Raw genomic sequence first — 21,575 nt, forward strand, 5'->3', positions numbered from 1 at the left:
CTTTATTTTTCTGGCTGATACAGTTAACTTCCAGTTCCTTATTCTATATAGTTCCTTTCAACTTTCCTTTATTTCATCCTAATGAGATGGCATGTGGATACAGCTGATTTCAAGCCTGCAGTTTGTGGTCCCGGCTACTGAAAGTATCCCAAAGCTGCCCTCTTGGCCTTAACAGAAGCAAGAGGTCAGGTATGATGCTCATGCTAGCTTACAGCATGAGAGAAATGCTATTTAGGGTCTCATTCGCAGGTTAAAAACAAAATGGCATCTTTACAATTTCACTAGTAAGGGTCTAGTTTTTAGACAAAACAAGTCTCAAAAACTGTTTTTAAACTTTTTTTTTTTTTCTAGGATAAAAGCCTTTTAGGGATTACTGAGTATATAGCAATTAGGGGACCAGGGTAGACATGAATACAGTGATGACACTGTTTTTTTCTCCAGGCAGCTTTTGGTATTCTATGGAATCCATCCTTGGAATGTTTTCAGCTGTTTGAGTTCTGGGCCCTTTTGAGAATCTCATGACCGATATGGACCAGTCTGACAGAAAAATGTGCATCCATGTATAATTTTGCATACAATTTCTGGAGGGTTCCTGGAACAATGGCATCCTCGGTGAATACCTGGGGAGAAGGGTGGTCCAGGGGCCCCTGGTTAAGAACACCTGTCTTTGAGCACATGCCATCAAGAAGCTCAGAGGATTGGGTGGCTCAGTCGTTAGGCATCTACCTTCTGCTCAGGTCATGATCCCAGGGCCCTGGGATCGAGTCCCACATCGGGCTCCCTGCTCGGCAAGAAGCCTGCTTCTCCCTCTCCCACTCCCCCTGCTTGTGTTCCTGCTCTCGCTATCTCTCTCTCTGTCAAATAAATAAATAAAATCTTTAAAAAAAATAAATAAATGGCACTCAGGCTTCGTTTGTCTCCTGCCACCAAATTCTAACCCTAGCTGTCCAAGTACCTACTATAAATGGGTTTCTTAAGATACATAATCACTTCCCAGGCTCCTCGTACAATCTGAGCAGAAAAGTGTAAGGGAGGTTTTCTCTGGCTGCCATGCTCCTTTCCCAGGGGTTCCCAGGGGTTCACTGCATGCTGATCACCCACCGCCTGTTGAGTTGCTCCATCTGCTGGATGGACCCCGACCTCCGCATCCCATCAGGGGTAGCTGCTGATGTCGGACACTGCCAGGTGGTAGTGCGGTTCACGTGGTCCACGTAAAAGACCCGCCCATGGCTGTCAATGCGAGCTTCCCAGTCTGGCGTGTAATAAAAAGGCAAAAAGGAAAATCAAGGACAAACTACGGATTCATGGGAAACCAATACCTGCTGTCAGGTCTTCTGCAGGTAGAACTCACTGTGGGTTCCTTGCTGAAGGCCAGACGCTGCCCACAGCACCCACCATGACTTCTGAGGTACTAGGGCTGAATTGGCATCCACTGGACTCAGCTTCTCTTAAACAGTAACTGTGGTTCCTCGAATATGACCTAGGTTACAATTCTCCTATTTTCTAAGGAGAAAGTCTGATGCTTACTTTATTTCTTCCTTTAACAGTTTCCACCCTGTCAATCTTGTTGGCAACTCACATTACAGCTGGAAGACTTAAGCAGCCTCCAGTGAGAACTGACAGACTGAGGCCGGAGAACCCTTTCTTTGCTAAATCTGAGAGACAGCGACTAGTCGGTGAGGGGAGGATGGCCCTCATATTAAAACCACTTGTAGGGGCGCCTGGGTGGCTCAGTTGGTTAAGCGACTGCCTTCGGCTCAGGTCATGATCCTGGAGTCCCGGGATCGAGTCCCGCATGGGGCTCCCTGCTCGGCAGGGAGTCTGCTTCTCCCTCTGACCTTCCTCCCTCTCATGCTCTCTGTCTCTCATTGTCTCTCTCGCAAATAAATAAAATCTTAAAAAAAAAAAAAAAAAAAAAAAACCACTTGTAATGACAGTTCTAAGATACTGTACCTGGAACTTCAGATGACCTCTATGCAATACTTTGCAACTTTAATTGATTGCCATTCTTCTTGAGGAAGAATGGAAGGATTGGATCCCTTCGAACCATCCTTTGGGTAAGCTGTAAGTTCACAGTGTATTTTCAACCCACCTGTGGCTGCCAAATATCTCTTGACAAAACAAAACAAAACCAGTAACAACTATTAACACGCATCAAGCCTTTAAATATCAACTAGTTAACACACATCAAGCTTTAAATACCTCTTGGTTGATAAATAACCATCACAGACCAGTAGAGGGAGCCCAAGACAAAGATAAGTTCCTTTACTTCTCAGATTCCAAAACCAAGGAACTAAACGTGGGAGCATGGATGATACACTACATGATACATGGAGGGGTGCGGTGGGGTGGGTGAAAAAGTCCCCAAAACTGGGAGAGCTGGATGTAATACACAAATATCTGAGCTTCACACAGAAGAGCAATGTCTGCTGTATAGCAATGGGCAAAAAGCTTTTAGAGTCCAAATGTGAAAACTTGGTGGAAATAACAGCTTCATGATAAAGTTATGCTGAAAACTGCATTAGACTAAAGAAGAAAAAGCAGAAATGACTGCAAATGGAGGAAAACTATTCAGCCTTTTAAGAAAATCCATAGCTTTTGGGAGTAGGTCAGATATTAATAATTCTATTGAAAAATTATCATTCAGGTAATGACATAGCAACTCTCAATTTTTTTTAAATGGAAAAAACCCAATATATTTGGTATATTTATGGTACATCTGTTTGTGAAGATCATTGCTTAAGTCTGATATTTATCTGAGGAATTGCCAAATAATGCACGATGGAAACCAAAATACCAGAACACACCAAATCTACCTTGCCTAAGACAAACTGAAGGAAAAATGTCGTCAGATCGTATAAATATATTCTAGAGGGCGTTAATGAAAACTGACTGCTAGATAATCCAGCTCAACTGTTAGTTGTAAATGTTAAATAGCTCACTGATGAAACTGTGTATACGTGGAAGTACTAGGTAATTAATCTTGGTCCAAAAATTTTGAAATTTCAGTGATTCCCCAACTAGGAGAAACTGGACAATTTTTTTTTCTTGAACTCAACATGACTGTCATTCGACAAAGAATGAACATTAATCTCTGAAGAGTATTGTGGTATCTAGTTCCGTTGAACAAACTGCTCTCAGCACTCCCTATGAACAAAAAACTATGCACACCGCTGAGAAACTGATGCCCCCACCCTCCAGGTTCCCACAGTGAAGGAAGGACTCCTTCAAAGAAAGACACAGCTCCAGTCTCATAAATTCTCCAAGGAAAACACTAGAGAATGGTGCAGTGCAGTGGTAATAACAATTTCTCTACAAGTTTCCATATTTCCAAGTCTCTCATGGAAAAGGATGGCAAGCCAGCCAGACAGGCCCTTCTATCAATATTATTGAATATCTAATAGTGCTAATTATACATGCATAATGCTAAATTCTTATAAATATTCAGAAAGTAATAGCTAAGTGTACTTAGAGATTATAAGCGTGTTTTCTGGGTTGCTCTGTAAAGAATTCACTTTCACATATTTGTGTAAAGAAAGAATTTCCAAATAGAACTTCAGGCCTCAGCATGTCCTCATGGACGTGGCACGGTGTTGCCTAGACAGATTCTTGCCAGTGATCACCTTTATGATGCTGGGGTAAGTTAGGGTAATTCATTTCTGCCTGAAAGACCTAGCAAATATAAAATTATATCTTTTCCATGAAGTCTAGGAACACTGTAGAGCCCAACCATGTATCATCTTTTGTTATTATACTAACAAAAGCCTATAAAATTATTCCCCCCTTTCTCTTTTTACTTTAACAAATGCAATACCATGTTTGCAGTCTAGACCTTTCTCTTGAACTTCAGCCACACATCCTGTTGCCTTCTTGACATCATTACCTAGATGACATCTCCAATATAACATGGTCAGAATCAAGCTTCAGCTCTTTCCCACCCAAACGTGCTCTCTCTGCAGCCTTCCCGTCCCATCCCCGTTGAAGGCAACTCCATCCTTCTGGAGGTTAAAATTCTTGAGATCATTCTTGATTCCTACCTCTGTCTCAGACATCACATCTAATCTGTCAGCAAACCTACGTATGGAATATATGTCTAGAATGCGACCGCCCCTCACCACATCCACTGCTCCCACCCCGGCCCTGGCCACCTCTGCCTTTCGCCTGGGCCACAGCAATAACCATATGTTGGGTTTCATGCTTCTGTCCTTCCTCCTCAAACTTTAATGCCTGTGCTTCCGCATTGCACTTCTTACCATCAAAACCTAAGTCAGAGAATGTCACTTCTCTGCTCTAAACCTAAAATGTTCCCCTTTCATCCAGAGTAGGAGCCGAAGCTCTTAAGTGGTCTACAGGGCCCTGTGTGATCTGGGTCCCTGGGATCTCCCTGACCTTACCAGCCACTGCTGTCTGCTTGCTCCAGACACACTGGTCTCCCGGCTGTTCCTCAAACCCACCAGGCGGGCTGTTCTTTTCTCAAAAAGCTCCTCCTCCGCATGAATAACCCTCTTACCGCCTCGAAGCCTAGCTTCAAATGTTGCCTCTCAGTGAAGCTTACCTGACGATCCGATTTAAAATGGTGAACCAGCCGCCACCACATCCTCCAAATCCCCCTTGCGCTATTCTGCCTGTTCTTCCGCACAGCACTTCCTACCATCTAAAGTGTTACACTGTTGCCTTGTTCACTCTTTTTATTATGTGTTGGTCTCTGCCTGGCTACACTGTATGATCCATGAGGGCTGGGATCTTTGTCTGTTTTGTTTACCTAAAACAGTGCTCCACAGGGCCAGCATTCAATGAGCATTTGTTGAATGAATGACTATCAAGAAAATTCTGTTGTTAGGCTTCACTACCAACTTTTGTCATATTTTTCAGTGTGTAAGGAACAGAGAATTGAAACCCAACTGGAGAAATTTGTTTTCATTATTGAAAACAGCTAGTATAAAGTAAGTCTTTAAAATAGACTTATATTCAATTCTTTACAAGGTCTGGATGCATAACTAGTTATTACTCTTGCATGGACTGGAAGTCAACTCATGCACACAGGAATTGATAGGTTTTCTTGTTGTGGGGAAAGTGTTCCTTTCCTGGAGAGAACGTGTTATAGATATTTTTTACATAAGTGCTAAGTAGAAAGTATAGTGACACTGAAATTTTACTAGTCATTTGTGGACCATCCATAAATCAAGGTGTAAATAAAGAAAGAAATCAGGTATCAAAAGTTAAAGAACATAATGTTTGCCTTGATCCCCCAAAACAAATATGGTGTTGTTTCAAATGTTTACATATTAAAGGTATTTATTGTTTTCTCACTGATAAATTACAACTGAATAGGACAAGAATGGTGTAAATGCAAAATATATCACATTACCAAGAATAGATGAATTAGGGAATAAGTTGTTTTTTTTTTTTTTTTTAAACTGTAACCTCCTAATGTAAGCACAGGCAAAAGAATGTAAAGAAACATCGATTCCTTGCATCCTGGCAAGATTTTGCAGTTGTAAAATTTATTAAATCTTAAAGGTTATCTTTGCTTGAAAAATAAGCCTAAGCCAAAACAGAGATGTTCTAGAATTATTCATGAACATATATGATGCTAAGTGAATGTATAATGTCCAGGGTATCAGTTCCTTCTTAGAAATGTCTTATAATGTAGTATTATAGGGTTAAGGCTGGAATGATATCTAGGGATTACCTAGTCCAGATCTAGCCATTTAGCTAATGAGAAAATTAAGGCTTTACTTTACAAATAAGAAAACTGAGTCTCTGAGATATTAAACGATTTTCCCAAGTTCAAATGACTAGTTAAATAATAATTAGTTACACAGTTACCAGGAGAATATGATATGGAATACCATCCCTAAGGATGGTATTCTTTTTTCTGGAAGCTCCTAAGAAACAATGGAAGAAATAGGCTGTCACCTATTAATGGAAGTTATAGCAAGGAAAGTGCAAGTCCTTGCGTCCTGATGGGTCGACTGTTTTATTATATGAAGGTGCCTGTGATATAACAGGTCCAATGGAGAACAACAGGATTATTCCATCTTGACCTATGAACTCCTAAATATAAAATAGTAAAATTTAGGACTTAAAGGTCATGTACAGTTTGCAAGGTAGGCAAGTCTCGTAAAGTAATACTCTCTGTTTCAGAAGTTGAGGGGCACTGGAAGATTACTGGACTATCTCTTCAAGATCACATACTGAAATCACTAGTCAAAAACACCCCATTTTTAAAGTAGGTGCCATATGTGTGTATATATATATATATATATATATATATATATATATATAATTTTTTTTTATAACAGTGTAAGGTGTGGAGTTGGGGAAGAGTTTGGATGTGTACATACAAGTTCATACTGACCTGTTTAGACTTGATAGGAAGAATTAAGACATAGACTTTAAAAACTAAAGCTTACTTGGTGGAAGAGGCTCATCGATTGTTGGGTAGTGATGATGTTCAGGTCTCAAGGAAGGAAGCTGGCTTACTGGCTGGGAATTATGGAGTATAGGACATTCACCTATGGACAAGATAGTCAAGACATTCAGATTCACTCATTGCTGCAGCAACGTCATCATCAAAGCATGACCATAAAACAAACGACTACAAGGAAAAAAACCCCGGAGAGGGCAATCTATTTTTTTGTATCAGTTTGCTACGTTCACAGTCATTCATGAGAGAGGGATTGGGGCAACTTTTTTTTAAACCCCAAGAAAATAAATACTTCATGACTATGATCTGTACCCCACAGACCAATACGTAGGATCAGGGGCTGATTCTGTAACCACTTGACTTTTCTGGATGGGAAGGTGGCATCAGACGGGGACACAAAAGAAAATGAGCAGAGCCTGACTTGAGCCCAGCTAAAGAAACAGGCCTGTTTGAGGGAAGCGTACCATTTGTAAAGTCCCATAAAAGCTTGGTGAGCCCATGCAAAACCAAAGGTCTTTATTTGGATAGGTTTCATCAGAGGGCTACCAAGAGGCTATTTTTCAGATTCTGATTTTGGAATGAAACTCTTAGATGGTGCTTTTCCAAGATGGCACTGAGGAACTGGTGAGTCAAGAAGGTAAATTCCTATAGTATGGAAGCTTGGGGACTGGGGTGGGGAGCCCAGTAGTTTTGGGATCTTGTGATTGTTCCAGATTATTCTGAGGACAAATCAGACAAGCCAGGGTATGCTGGAAAGGGAAAAGAGAAAAAGACAAGAGATGAAGGAAGTAGATAAGAGGCAGGAAGACTGAGACAGGAAAACTGGAAACACAGAAGTGGGATAGAAGGAAGAAAGACAGACATGGAGAAATTTTAGAAATTAACATATCCAAATGCATGCCTCGATTATTATAGACATAGTTAATATTATTGTCAGCCAGACTTATAGTGAACTAAACAATGTCCTAAAATGATGTTCCTATTTCTTGATGTCCTTAGGTCCTGGTAATACTGCATGAGAGTGGCTATGTGGAGGGGAGGCCCATAGTGTTAGGCCACATCATCAGAGGCAGTGGCTCTTGACTTTTGGAAAACTGGAAGGGCCTAAGCCATGAGACAGGCCCCGTTCAGAGTGGTAACCCTCTAGCTCACATGCTCCTGGCTCTCTGCAATAGCCTCTATTAGCCAGAGGACAAAGGTCAGGCCTTCTCCTTCCTCTGCCCTCCATGGCTGATGCAAATAGCAAGTGTTCCATCATCCCTTAGGTCAAAAAGGAGGGAAACTAAAAACCAGTGGGTAAGATCTTTATGGGATCCCAAATTTCAAACATTTCCTAGAATGTCTGTACATGGAAAGGACCTCTCAGTCTAGGTCCAAAAAACTGATTAAAAAAAAAAAACAAGAAGGAAGTTACGAGGGTTTAATTTAGCAGTTTAATTCCTAGAGCTAACTGTAAAACAAGAAACAGAGATGTAGTCAGGAACCTGTAGTCAGGGTCCTTTTAAATGTTAAATATATAACATGGTTTCTTGTGCAAACTTTGTTATGTTACTCAAATCCTGGGGGTCTTCTGAGACTCCGAGGAGCCCCGAGGAAGGGGCCCCTCATGCTCATGCACAGCGCCTTGGCAACTGATTCCTGGTTCAGATAGGGGCTCTGTTTTTAGTGGATCCCACACTCATGTTTGCTTTTGCATGTGCTTAGCGTCAGAAACTAAAAAAACAATGGTACAGTTGTTATGTCACTAACTGCTGCATTTTTAATTTGGTTTCTTAAAAAGAACAACAAACTTACCTCTTGGAATTAATTCACCCAATCAGGTTAATTACTCCTCCAAGCTAGTGGACACATAATACTGCCGTTTGCTGGGGTTAACGGAGCTGACCCCACCTGCTCGTGAACCCCAAGCAAATGCAATGATGTGACAGGCGCAGCTCAGCCCACTGAATGGATGGAGCGCAAGGAAGAAGCAAGCGAGTCTGTTCTGCGGGAGGCCACAGCTCCACACGCTCACCCTTGCCTCAAACACAGAGCAAGTGTTCAGACCTGCTAGAATCCCTGAGAAGGAAAACATATTCCACTTTCAAAGGTAGCCTCCCTGCTTATCTGCCTGGAAGAACCCATGTGCATCATATCTCATTTAATCCTTCCCATAACCCTTTGAAATAGAATCTACCTTTATACCCATTTCACACACGAGGCACAGAGCATTCCAGTAAGTTGGCTTAGGTGTCACAGCTAGGAAGTGGTGGGACTCAATTAAAACCCAGCAAGCCTGACTCCAGGGCCTGGACTCCCGAGCTCAAATCACATTATATTGCTCTTTTCATTTGACCTGCAGACAGTTTTTAAAAACTATTTTATGTTGAGGTTAAAAAGGAGGTTTTCACGGGGGGGGGGGGGGGGGGGGGGGGGGTGGGAAAGCAAAAAGGAGATACAGAACACATCTTCCATGAATGGCTGCAGACTCAGTTATGTGGGCGTGTGTACGGTCAGTCTACCTCAGCTAACTTCGTGAAAGAATTTGCCGGCCTAAAAATCACAGGAGAGGGGCAATAGTGAGTCTTGGGGAAGAACAGGGCACACACGCGAAGGTCTGGCGGGTTGTGGTGAAGCCCTGCTTTCTTCGAGCGCGTGTCAGCGAGGGACAGACGGGTAGCTCAGCGACTCAGCACCGAGAGGGGGAGGGGCAGGCTCTGCCAGCTTCCACCCAGCCTTCATGAGATTGACCATCTCAGGAATCTCTGCAATGCCCCAACAGCCACCAGAGTGAAGCCTGTAGGTGCTTCTTAGCCGTTTTTGAGTGTATGGTCGGCAGAATTCAGAAATTCACAAATTTCTTCGGAAACTGCCCCGCCAAGACTTCCACTATGGCCCGAAAACACTTTCCTGTCCTTTCTGCTAAGGAGGAGTTTTCCCAGTTGGGCTGTTCGTCCGTCAAGGGCGCGGACAGTGTTTTTGTTTGTTTTGTTTTGGTTTTGTTTTTTGTAAAACATGCCTTTGTATACTGAATCAATTTTCAATTAACCATATGTGGATTGTCCCCCAACACGGTGGTCAAAATATATACCACAGGCCACAGCAGGTCGACAAACTATGACTCTGGCCTTGTTGTTGTATGGCTCTGAGCTTAGAATGGTTATTACACTTTTAAATGTAAAACTGTTAAAAAAAAAAAAAAAGTAGCCTTTGGTGAGAAGAGTTGCTTGATTTTGCCTCTTGACCTACAAAGTCTAAAATATTTATTATCAGCCCCTTTACAGAACAGGTTTGCCAACCTCTGGACTAAAACCCCCCTGCCAGATCCTAGTCATGCCCTTTAGGTTTGTATCCCCAGATCTCTTTATACTATAATTATTTTTAATTCTGTTGTAATTACTGAACCCCTCTCACACCTTCTGACACTTATCCATCTACCTGTGCTCTGCACATAGCATCTGGCCCAGAGCAAAGGGACTCAAAACATCCTCAGTAAAGAAAGGAATCATCCATCCCATTCTCAGGTGTGCCTTTCCATATTGCGTGCCACTCTGGTTTTCCTCCCTGTGGTTCTCTTTCTTTACCAATCTCTTTGCACGTCTCCTCATCCCATGTGCCACTTTCCCTCACTCCTTCTTTCTCTGAAATGTGGAATTGGGCATTGTCAAATACTCAGGATTAATTTTTGTGCTCACTTTGGTTCCTCTAAAAATTTACAGGTGCCAGGCATTTGTTTAGGTGCTAAGAATCAAACATAGAGAAAATACAGTTCTGGCCCTTGATGAGCTTACAATCTAGAGACAACACCACCACCTTTGTTTGGAGTCTAACGTAAACAGTAGAGCAGAAAAACAGCAGAATCTATATTTCTCTCCTTTAAAGCAACTGAATTATTTCATAGTATTATGTGACCTTTGAATTATTTCCCCCCATGTCACTGTCACTTGACTGGAAGATGGTTCCCAAATCTGGATAAAGAAATGTGAGTTAATTTTATAGAAGATTCCACAGGCATGACTAAGAAGAAACATCTTTGGTTAAAATACAGAATATATTTTAAAACCAAAGGTGGCAGCTTTTGGATTAGAATCCCACTTGAAACAAAGTGATTTACGAATTCATGTTATTTTTCCCTTCCGTTAGCCAAAATAAAACAAAACAAACAAAAAACAACAGAACACAACACCAGAATTAATTACTATAGCTTTGTAGTTTGAAATTAGAAAGCGTGAGGCCTCCAGCTTTGTTCTTTCTCAAGACTGCTTTGGCTATTTGGGGCCTTTTATGGTTCCATATACATTATAGGATCGTTTGTTCTATTTTTGTGAAAAATGCCACTGGAATTTTGATAGAGATTGCCTGGAATCTTGCAAGCTTGTAATAATATTGCTTTGGGTAGAACGGACATTTTAACAGTATGGATTCTTCCAATCCATCAGCATGGAAGATCTTCCCATTTATTTGTGTCTTCTTCAATATCTTTCATTAACGTTTTGTAGTTTTCAAGCGAGCAGGCAACAGATTGATGCTTGCCAGAGGCAGGAGTGGGAATGGGAGAAATGGGTGAGCTGTTTTTGTTTTTAGACTGAATAAACTGAATAATAGTAAAAAAACAACAATAACGAGAACTGAGCAGACAGAAATACTGACAAATACATGTAGGCTATACATTTCCGTATGTACATAGGCTAAGTTAAATTCTAAAGCAGAGGTAAAATCAATGTTCTTCAATTTATATTAACATTTATTGCTAATCTCCCATATGTTTTGGGAAGTCAGCAGATATTTACACATTATCCACCGAAGGGTTGCCGAATGTTTTCTGTTCAGATCATTCAATACTGCCTCTGGCTCTGGTCATTGTCAAGACTGGAAGGGTAACATGAACACGTGCAGCCAGTTCTAGTGATTGGGTAAGACAGACGCACACACACAAGAGCACACTCACATGCGTGCACTAGCTGTCATTCTCGGTGTGTGTCTGAGAGCGGGTGGGTGTGTGCTAGTCACGGCCGCGGACACTTACATACACATAGACACGGGCACACATACATGTACAGGACAGGCATACGTTGCCCCAGCAACCCCATCTGAGACTGAGCCTCTCACTTGTTTTTCAACCTTGTTGGTGAGACCTGCGGCCCCCTGGTGGTCCTACTCTCACTCTGACCAGGTTTGAGGTCTAACCTTCTCTCCGATGGCTTGGCCCTGCCACGGGGGACTCCAGACCTTCCACGGTTCTCGCCACGCTCCCGGCGGGGGTGGCCAGCTCGTCGTGCCACGGCCCGGCACCGTTGGCCGACTCCGGGTCCAGCTCCGGGCTCTGCACCGAGTCCGGCACGGACTCGAACGCACTGTTCTCGTCGTCGTCGTCGTCGTCGTCCTGCGACGAGAAGACGGTGCTCTCGGAGACCTTGGCGCTGTCCACCGAGGAGAAGCGCGTGTGGCTGGCGAACCTGCTGCCGCTGTAGCATGAGGGGCTGTAGCAGGAGCTGCTGTAGCACGAGGAGCTGTAGCACGAGGGGCTGCAGCACGGCGTGTCGCAGCCCTCGCAGCTGTGGTCCCCGCCCTGCCGGGGGCTCGAGTCGCTCTCGCTGCCCGTGCTGGGGAGCATGTCGCCATCGGGGACGAGGCCGTTGGTCAAGCCCGAGTGGCCGGGGGTCGCCGTGCCCGGAGTAGCCCCCTCGGGGTCCTCCCCGTCCTCTTCGAGGGGAGGGGGCGCGGCAGCTAGCGTGTCCGCCTCGCTAAGCCCGTCCTTCTCCGAGGCGTCCTGGAGGGTGGCCTCCTCCTCCGGGCCTTCGTCGCTCGCGCCGCCCTGCGCCGAGGGCATGCTGTGCAGCAGGGTGTGGATGCGGATGTAGTGTGTCCGCGGGGTCTCGGGGTCTCCGCAAGCCGACGCGATCACCGTCTCCAGCTCGGACACCGGCAAGGAGCAGGGCCTGCTTTTCCTCTTCACCGAGGCCCGCAGCTGCAGCCTGTCCTCCCCCTGCCCCAGGGCAGACACGTCGCCCTCCTCCTCCTCCTCCTCCTCCTCCTCCACCTGCTCCTTCTCCTCTCCCCCCGCCCGGCTCTCTGTGGCCGCTTCCTCCGCCTCGGGCTCCCCGGTGCCGCCCGGAGCTTCACCGTCCTCCAGCAGCCCCGCTGGGGGCGCCTCCCCACCCAGCTCCAGCCGCTCGGCCACTTCTTCCGCACTCAGGGCGGGCTCGGCGTCCTCGCGCCCCAGGCCCAGAAGCTCCCCAGCCCCGTCAGGTCCCACAGAGCCCGCTCCGTCGTCTCCTGCCTCGGTGGTACCTGCCGCTTCCTCAACCGGCTCGGCAAGCTCCAGGCTCTCGCTCCCGGCAGCGTCCCCCGCACTGCCCTGGCTCGGCGGCTCGGGCTTCGAGCTCCCGGAGGGCTCCAGTGCCTCGCCCGGAGGCTCCCCGCGGCTGCTGGCCACCAGGCTGTTCATGGGGCTGTCCCGAATTTCCGCGGACTCAGGATCGGCGCTCAGGGAGATCTCCTCGTCATCTGCGGGCGAGAAGAAAATGTCATTTCTTCCAGAAGAGAGCATTGTGCGGGTAGGGCACTGGTGGACTCTGCCGGCCCTGTAAGCCATCCTAAAGGACTTCTGCGTGAGGATATTGGATGCAGGCGTTGATGAGGGTTTCCCGTAGGCCAAAGCTCTGCTAAAAAATTCTGTAAGGATGAGTTCTCATGTTTTTGTTTTTGTTTTTTAAATTTTATTAGGTTATGTTAGTGAGTTCTCCTTATGTTAATGACAATTTGCAGTCGTGACATATTTCAGAATTCTGTTTCAAGGGAATTCATAGTTTTGGTTAAAATACCCAAAGCCTAGAACTACCCCAGTTCCTGGCACATAGTGGGTGCTCAACAACGTTTGCTTCAGGGAAGACTGCAAAGAAGCCCTTGGGGGTTATTAGTGCCTTGCGGTACCAGACAAGGTTAATGCTTGTGCAGAGTGTCTCCTCTGGCTGGGTCCAGCAGGTGGCAGAATGGGTAAGCCAGGTTCTTAACAACTGCAGAGCAGAAAATGGCTAGTTGATGGGAGCAACCAGGGTCCTTCAGTAGCTCAGACTGCCAGGCCACCTGGGGGTTATTGCAATGGAAAATAAACAAGGTCTCCACATCAAGCAACCATTCAAGGAACAGCAACCACTGTTTACTTCTACTTTCCCCCAGTTGCTTGCTCTGCTGGATCCCTGCCTGGTGTGAACTTCCCATTTCAGAAGCACTAGTGCAATGTACTCATTGAAGATGAATGATGTCTCTGATGAGCCATGAGGCCATCTTTATTGCTACGGTGAAGGAAGAGTCAGTTTTATTCTCAGGATGAAGAAAAGGCTGGGTGTGAAAGGACAAAGCAGTCAGGGTGTTTTCTTACACTCTGCATTATATATTGGGTATAGACAAGTATAACTGGTCTTTTAATGAGTGGGCAGTGATAAACTACAGACTTGGAGTTTTCAAAGCCTCATTAGCTTTACCAGCAACTCATAAATGTGGCCCAGAAGGACTGGCTAATTCTCAGCATGATCTACACTTAGTATAGGGGTTGTGGGAGAAGAACAGAAGTGGAATTATGAGGCCTCTCATCATTCTTATTTGGAAATACGTTTTGGCTTGAAAAACAGAAAACTGGATGATTCTGAAGTTTTCTAACTTATATTTTTCATTTTTCCCTGGGATAAATCCATTGTGCAATAATAGTTCTTCAATAATATGATATGTATCACATTCATTCATGTTTCTCATTGATTCATTGATTCATTGATTGATTGATTCATTCATTCATGTATGCAATGATTAAGCATCTATTGAGCATCTCCTATGTGGGTGCTGGGAGTCAAATGGTAAATTAGACACGGCTCCATACCCGTGTTGGCCTCATTGTCAAATCCCACTCCACTGTCTAACCCTCTACCTTTGGGTCACCAGAATGAAGAGGAGCCTCTCAATCAAGGGGACAGCAACCTGGCTTCCAGAACAGATCACTGGCTTCTGGGCCTCAAATGGAGAAGAGAGAGAACCACAAAACCTAGGACATGTCTGGAGAGAACCATGGTTATTATATTTTAGAGAAAGGAACCACACCAGCCCTAGGCTAGGACAAGACATGAAGTTCATGCCAAAAATACCTGGGTGGATGGAGGACGTGATCTCAAATCGGAATTGCAGCTGTCCACTCACATGATCTGTTGGAAGCCTGCGGCCAAGTGTATAGCTGACCACCCTATCCCTAGAAGGAAATAAGCACCATTTACAGATCTGGTCAGTACCTCTCCTTGAAGATTACACAGCATGCTTTCTATGCCAGGAGGTGAGATAGGCAAGTCCGGGGAGGCCCTGCTAATAGGAGGTGATGATCTGCTCAGGTGCATAGAAGATGGACATAAGGTAAAGGTGGGAAAGTACATCTGCTCAACAGCAATGAAAAATGTCAAGAAAATCCTTATAGAATATTCTAAAGCAGGAGTGAGCAAACTGTAGCCCAGGGCTCAAATCTGGCCCACCACTTATTTTTGTACAGCTATGAGTGTTTTACATTTTAAAATGGTTAGAAAAAAAAATAACAAAAGAATAATATTTTGTGACACAGGAAAATTGTCTGAAATTCAAATTTCAGTTCCCAAAATAAAAGTTTTATTAGAATGCAGCCATGCTTATTAGTTTATTGTCTGGGGCCGCTTTCAGGCTACAACGGCAGAGTTGAATAGTTGAAACGGAGACTGCATGGTCCACAAAGCCTAAAATATTTACTACTTGGCCCCTTACAGAAGGTTTTCTGCCAGCCTGTGTTATAAGCCAAGAAAACCCCAAAAAGACAACAATAACAACAAAAAAGACATGGATATCTTTGCTTGCTTTTCTTGTGCAGGCTGACATTTTCCAATGCCCTTAATGGACATTGCCAGCAACAGACGCATGTCTTGCAGTATATATGCATAGTGTCTAAGAAAGGATGCTGTCATGGTTACTGGAGCGGTGTGGAGAGCTGTGGAGTGCTCCAGAAAGGGACCTGCTGCAGGATGGACTGAAGCAAGACTTGTAGGTTGGTTTCCAGTTACACCAACTCCACAGTCCTACGTACAGATTCTGAAACTCCATCCTGGCATCTGGCATCATCCCCTCTGCCCACTCAGGGCAATTTCTTGATTACAAAGAAGAGAATTATCCAGGGGGGATCAACTTGAAAGTTTGCTTTTACAGTTTCATCAAAAATGTAAGCTTTAGCAGAGTACATTACCCGCCCCCCCGCCCCCACCTTGGTTTAAATAGGAAAGGTAACTACCTTGGCTATTCAAGAATTAACAAATCCAGTTTATCTAATACTAACAAGACATATTCCAAAACCGTTTGTTAGTCAGATGATTCTATATTGATTCCATTTATTCATTGGTCATACTAAAATAAAAAGATAAGTTGCTGGCTGGTAGTGTTTTAATGTTTCTAGAAAATACCAGCATTATGAAACAACATATATCCCAATGATACTCTAAGTTAATATATTTCTTTGGTAAACCGTAGTTTAGTGTTTGAAGTTCCTAGGAGGTCCATTAAATAAAGCATTATATGTAGGAAAACAGAATGAACCACACAATATTTTGTTTATTTAGAAAGGACCTTGGTCAATATTATGAAGCAAATCTACTTATGACCATAGGAAAGAGATCTTGAACCCAAAACCTAGTTGAAATCAGGAGATGCCTAAAGACAACCAGGCAGTGAGACAAAAACTAAATTTGCTATGCTTTGCATTTGTTCCAGGCTTTTCTGCCAATTCTCCTCATTCCTTCGATATCATTCTAGGGGTTACAATTGTATAGCATGGCATAGCGTAGATTTATGGCCAGAGAGCTATACTTAGCATTTACAAATATAGTTGCTGCTAACTAAGGAAGTATATACTATATAGAAATATTTCATCTGGTAAGAGTCCATTTTAATGAGAATCATGAGAGGACATGAAAATGAAATATACTAACAGAAACATTCTTATGTACAACTGAATTCTGCAAGTAACTTAATTGCTGTCATCCATGAGAATTCATGCTTTTAAAATTTCATACATATTATCTAGCATTTTCTACAAATACTAGCATTTTCTAAGTCTCTCTACTCTAGTAACCCAGGATTTCATCTTGTTAGAGCGTCCCAAATGATTAAATCCTACACACAAGCAGAAATAATATTCTTGATAGTAAAGCAAATTTTAATTTCTACCTGTATAGAAAAATGCCCCATTTTTTAGTTTACTTATTGTGTGGGGCTGCTTTCATGCTGTAACAGCAGAGTTGAATAGTTGAAACAGGGCTTCTTTCAATATTGTCTTGGGATTTTCTACTCTCTTGCATAAAGAGCCAGTGGTACACAAACAAGAGGAAAGGGAAAGGTTCATTTAATTGAATGTTGTGGCTGGAGCAACATAATTAATGGGAGAAGCCAAGGAAATTCAATACCACCATTTTAGTTTGAGTCTCCGCGAGACTATATTGTTGCAGCTTGCAGGCCTCCCTTCGCCTGCTCGCTGAAGACTTAGTGATATTGAGGTCTCAGTCACAGGTTTACCCTATGGCGTGTCTTTCCAGGAGTCTTTGAACGGGCATCGACAGCTTTCCCAAGAAGCGCTTGATGATGGGGCGGCTCTTAGCAAACTTGTCCTTCACCTCAATTTCCAATACATCAGTGGGCAAGGACACAAAGCTGAATTGCTGCAATGAAATAATATGTCACATCAATTAACTGAGAGGTGAAAGGGCTGGCCAATTCCCAGCCCGTCTGCCTTGGATGAAGTCATTATAAAACATCCCAGTGGCAATATATATATCAAGGTCTTAGAAATGCTGTGAGCCCTGTTTATTCAGTAAATGAATAATAACAACATTGAGGTACTTTTTTGATGCTTAAAAATAAGGCTATTCTCCAAGATTCAAATAATAAAAACAACTCACCTTAAAGACAAAGAATCCACTTAGGCCTCACTATACTAAAAGTATTAACATATTTAAAGAAAGAACAAGCACACACTCACCTATAATTAAGGAAATACACTTTAAACCATAACAAAACACCTCTTTTCCTTGATTATAATGGCAGAGATTTTAAAATGTTTCATAGTATCCTGTGTTCTTGACAGTGGAAAAAGAATTCTCACACTGTATTGATATACAATCCCATTCAATTGATTCAACCTTTGGGAAAGGAATTGGCAATATTTATTTAAGCTGCAAATTCCCTGCAACTCAGAATTCCAATTTTAGGAATTTTCCCTCTGGATTAATTTGCACACTTGTGCAAGTTAACAATAGCAAAAGATTGGAAAGACCAAAAATGTCTATCAACAGCAACCAGTTAAATTAAGGATAGTAAATCTTTGAAATAGAAAACTCTGTTGTAATTAAAAAGAAAAAGAAACAGGTAAATATGCACCAACATGAATAGATACTTGAAAAACAAAGTAAAAAAGCAAGATGTAGAACAATATGAAGAGTGGGATTCATTTGTGTTTGGAACTGCAAAGAAAATGCCTGGAGGGGTGGACTCCAAACTCAACCTTAGGAAGTAGGTTAGTAGGGAGGAGAGAAAGCAGATCTTTTTCATTTGATTCTAAACTATTCATTTTTTAAATAGCTGTATGACCAGTTAAATTAAGGATAGTAAATCTTTGAAATAGAAAACTCTGTTGTCATTAAAAAGAAACAGGTAAATAAGTTAAATTAAGTTAAATTAAGTAGGCTAGTAGGGAGGAGAGAAAGCAGATCTTTTTCATTTGATTCTAAACTGTTCATTTTTTAAATAACCGTATGACTTTTAAAATAAAGGCAGCAACAATTAAAGAAAGACTGTAACCATCAGAAGGTGGCATAGTGAACAATGAAAAGTGTAGAAAAGGAGTAAACAACCTAAACTTACACCTAAAGGAGCTAGAAAAAGAAGAGCAAACAAAACTAAAAGCCAACCGAAGGAAGGAAATAAAGATTAGAGCAGAAAGAAATGGTATAGAAACTAAAAAAAACAAAAACAAAAACAAAAAACCAATAGAACAGATCAATGAAACCAGGAGCTGGTTCTTTGGAAAAAAAGAATACAATTGATAAACCTCTAGCCAAACTCATCAAAGAGAGAGAGAGAGAGAGAAAGAGGACTCAAATAAACAAAATCACAAATGAGAGAAGAGAAATAATAACCAACGCCACAGAAATATAAACAATTGTAAGAGAATATTATGAAAAAATTTATGCCAACAAATTGGGCAACCTGGGAGAAATTGATAAATTCCCAGAAACATATAACCTACCAAAACTGAAGCAGGAAGAAATAGAAAATTTGAACAGATCAATTACTAGCAAGGCAACTGAATCAGTAATCAAAAAACTCCCAACAAACAAAAGTCCACGACCAGATGGCTTTATAGGGGAATTCTACCAAACTCTTAAAGAAGAGTTGATACTTATTCTTTTCAAACTATTCCAAAAAAATGTAAGAGGAAGGAAAACTTCCAAATTCATTCTATGAGGCCAGCATTACCCTGATTCCAAAACCAGATAAAGACACCACAAAAAAGGAGAACTATAGGCCAATATCTCTGATGAATACAGATGCCAAAATCCTCAACAAAATACTAGCGAACTGAATCCAACAATACATTAAAAAAAGTCACTCAGCACAATAAGGTGGGATTTATTCCCAGGATGCAAAGGTGATTCAACATTAACAAATCAATCAGCATGATATTTCATATCAATAAGAGAAAGGATAAAAACCATATGATCATTTCAATAGATACAGAAAAAGCATTTGACAAAGAACAATATCAATTCATGATAAAATCCCTCAACAAAGTAGCATTAGAGGGAATATACCTCAACATAATAAAAGCCATATATGAAAAACTCTCAGTGAACATCATACTCAGTGGAGAAAATGGACAGCTTTTCCCCAAAGGTCAGGAACAAGACAAGAATGTCCACTCTCACCACTTTTATTCAACATAGTACTGCAGTCCTAGCCACAGCCATCAGACAAGAAAAAGGAATAAAAGGCATCCAAGGTGGCAGGGAAGAAGTCAAACTTTCATTATTTGCAGATGACATGATGCTCTATATAGAAATCCAAAAGACCACCAAAATACTGCCAGAACTGATAAATGAATTCAGTAAAGTCACAGGATACAAAACCAATGTACAGAAATCTGTAACACTTCTATATACTAATAATGAAGCAGCAGAAAAAGAAATTAATAAAACAACCCATTTACAATTGCACCAAAAAATAATGAAGTACCTAGAAATAAGACTTAACCATAGAGGTAAAAGATCTGTAGTCTAAAAAGTATAAAACATATTGATGCAAGAAATTGAAGAAGGCACAAAGAAATGGAAAGACATTCCATGCTTATGGATTGGAAGAACAAATATTGTTAAACTGTCTATATTACCCAAAGCAAGTTACAGATTCAATACAATCCCTATCAAAATACCAACAGCATTTTTCACAGAACTAGAACACACAATCCTAAAATTTGTATGGAACCACAAAAGACCCTGAATAGCCACAGCAATCTTAGAAAAACAAAACTGGAGAAAAACTACCTCCAGACTTCACATCATACTACAAAGCTGTAGTGATCAAAACAGTATGGTACTGGCACAAAAACAGACACATAGATCAATGGAACAGAATAGAAAACCCAGAAATAAACCCACAATTATATGGTCAATTAATCTTTGACAAAGGAGGAAAGAATATGCAATGGGAAAAAGACAGTCTCTTCAACAAATGGTGGTGTGAAAAATGGACATTTACATGCAAAAGAATGAAACTGGACCACTTTTGTACACCATAGACAGAAATTAATTCAAAATGGATGAAAGACCTAAATGTGAGACCAGAAACCATACAAATCCTGGAATAGAGCACAGACAGTAATTTCTCTGACATCAGCTATAGCAACATTTTTCTAGATGTGTCTCCTGAGGCAAGGGAAATAAAAGCAAAAATAAACTATTGGGACTATACCAAAATAAAAGGCTTCTGCATAGTGAAGGAAACAATCAACAAAACTAAAAGGCAACCCATGGAATGGGAGAAGATATTTGCAAATGACATCTCTGATAAAGGGTTAGTATCCAAAATATATAAAGAACTTACAAAACACAACACCCAAAAACCAGATAATCCAATTAAAAAAAGGGCAGAAAACATGAACAGACATTTCTCCAAAGGAGACATACAGATGGTCAACAGACACATGAAAAGATGCTCAACAACACTCATCATCAGGGAAATACAAATCAAAACCACAATATATCATCTCACACCTACTGGAATGTCTAAAATCAACAACAGAAGAAACAAGTATTGATGAGGATGTGGAGAAAAAGGAACCCTTGTGTACTGTTGGTGGGAATGCAAACTGGTGGAGCCACTGTGGAAAACAGTATGGAGCTTCCTCAGAAAATTAAAAAAAAAGTAATGGCACCACTGTGTATTTATGCAAAAAAACCCCAAATAACAAAAAAAAAAAAACCCAAAACACTAATTCAAGAGGATATATGCACACCTATGTTTATTGCAGCATTATTTACAATAGCCAAATTATGGAAGCAGTCCACATATCCATTGGTAGATGAATGGATAAAGAAGATGTGGTGTGTGTGTGCGTGTGTGTGTGTATGATTCAGCCATAAAAAAGAATGAAATCTTGCCATTTACAATAACATGGATGGAGCTAAAGAGTGTAATGCTAAGTGATAATTCATAGAAAGACATATAATTTCAGTCATACGTGGCATTTAAGAAATAAAACAAATGAGCAAAGGGGACAAAAAGAGAGAGACAAACCAAGAAACAGATTTTAACTATAGAGAACAAACTGATGATTGCCAGAGGGGAGGTGGGGGGGATGGGGGAAATAGGTGTTGGGGATTAAGGAGTGCACTTACCATGATGAGTACCACGTGATCTATGGAATTGTTGAATCACTATATTGTATACCCCAAACTAATATAACACTGTATGTTAACCATATTGGATTAAAATAAAAACTTAATAAATAAAACAAAGTGTAGAAAAGGAGAAGGTACATGTTGGCATTGCCTAGCTCAGACTGTCTGGGAGAAGGGAGTGTTAATAATATTGAACATCATAGTACCCTTAATCAAGGGTT

General features: G+C 41.8%; 1 protein-coding gene across 1 annotated transcript in view; it reads right to left on the reverse strand.

The window, feature by feature from the left end:
- HECW1 (HECT, C2 and WW domain containing E3 ubiquitin protein ligase 1) overlaps positions 1–21,575 on the reverse strand; it is a 445,759-nt gene that overhangs the window by 93,505 nt on the left and 330,679 nt on the right. The window contains exons 8-12 of the mRNA XM_021703699.1: positions 16,976–17,118; positions 14,545–14,645; positions 11,597–12,916; positions 6,417–6,518; positions 1,102–1,252 (exon numbers count right to left, since the gene is read on the reverse strand). Coding sequence (XP_021559374.1) covers positions 1,102–1,252; positions 6,417–6,518; positions 11,597–12,916; positions 14,545–14,645; positions 16,976–17,118 — 1,817 coding nt within the window. The remainder of the gene's footprint in view (positions 1–1,101; positions 1,253–6,416; positions 6,519–11,596; positions 12,917–14,544; positions 14,646–16,975; positions 17,119–21,575) is intronic.

The sequence above is a fragment of the Neomonachus schauinslandi genome, chromosome 12 (genome assembly GCF_002201575.2).
Source record: "Neomonachus schauinslandi chromosome 12, ASM220157v2, whole genome shotgun sequence".
Classification (NCBI taxonomy): Eukaryota; Metazoa; Chordata; class Mammalia; order Carnivora; family Phocidae; genus Neomonachus; species Neomonachus schauinslandi.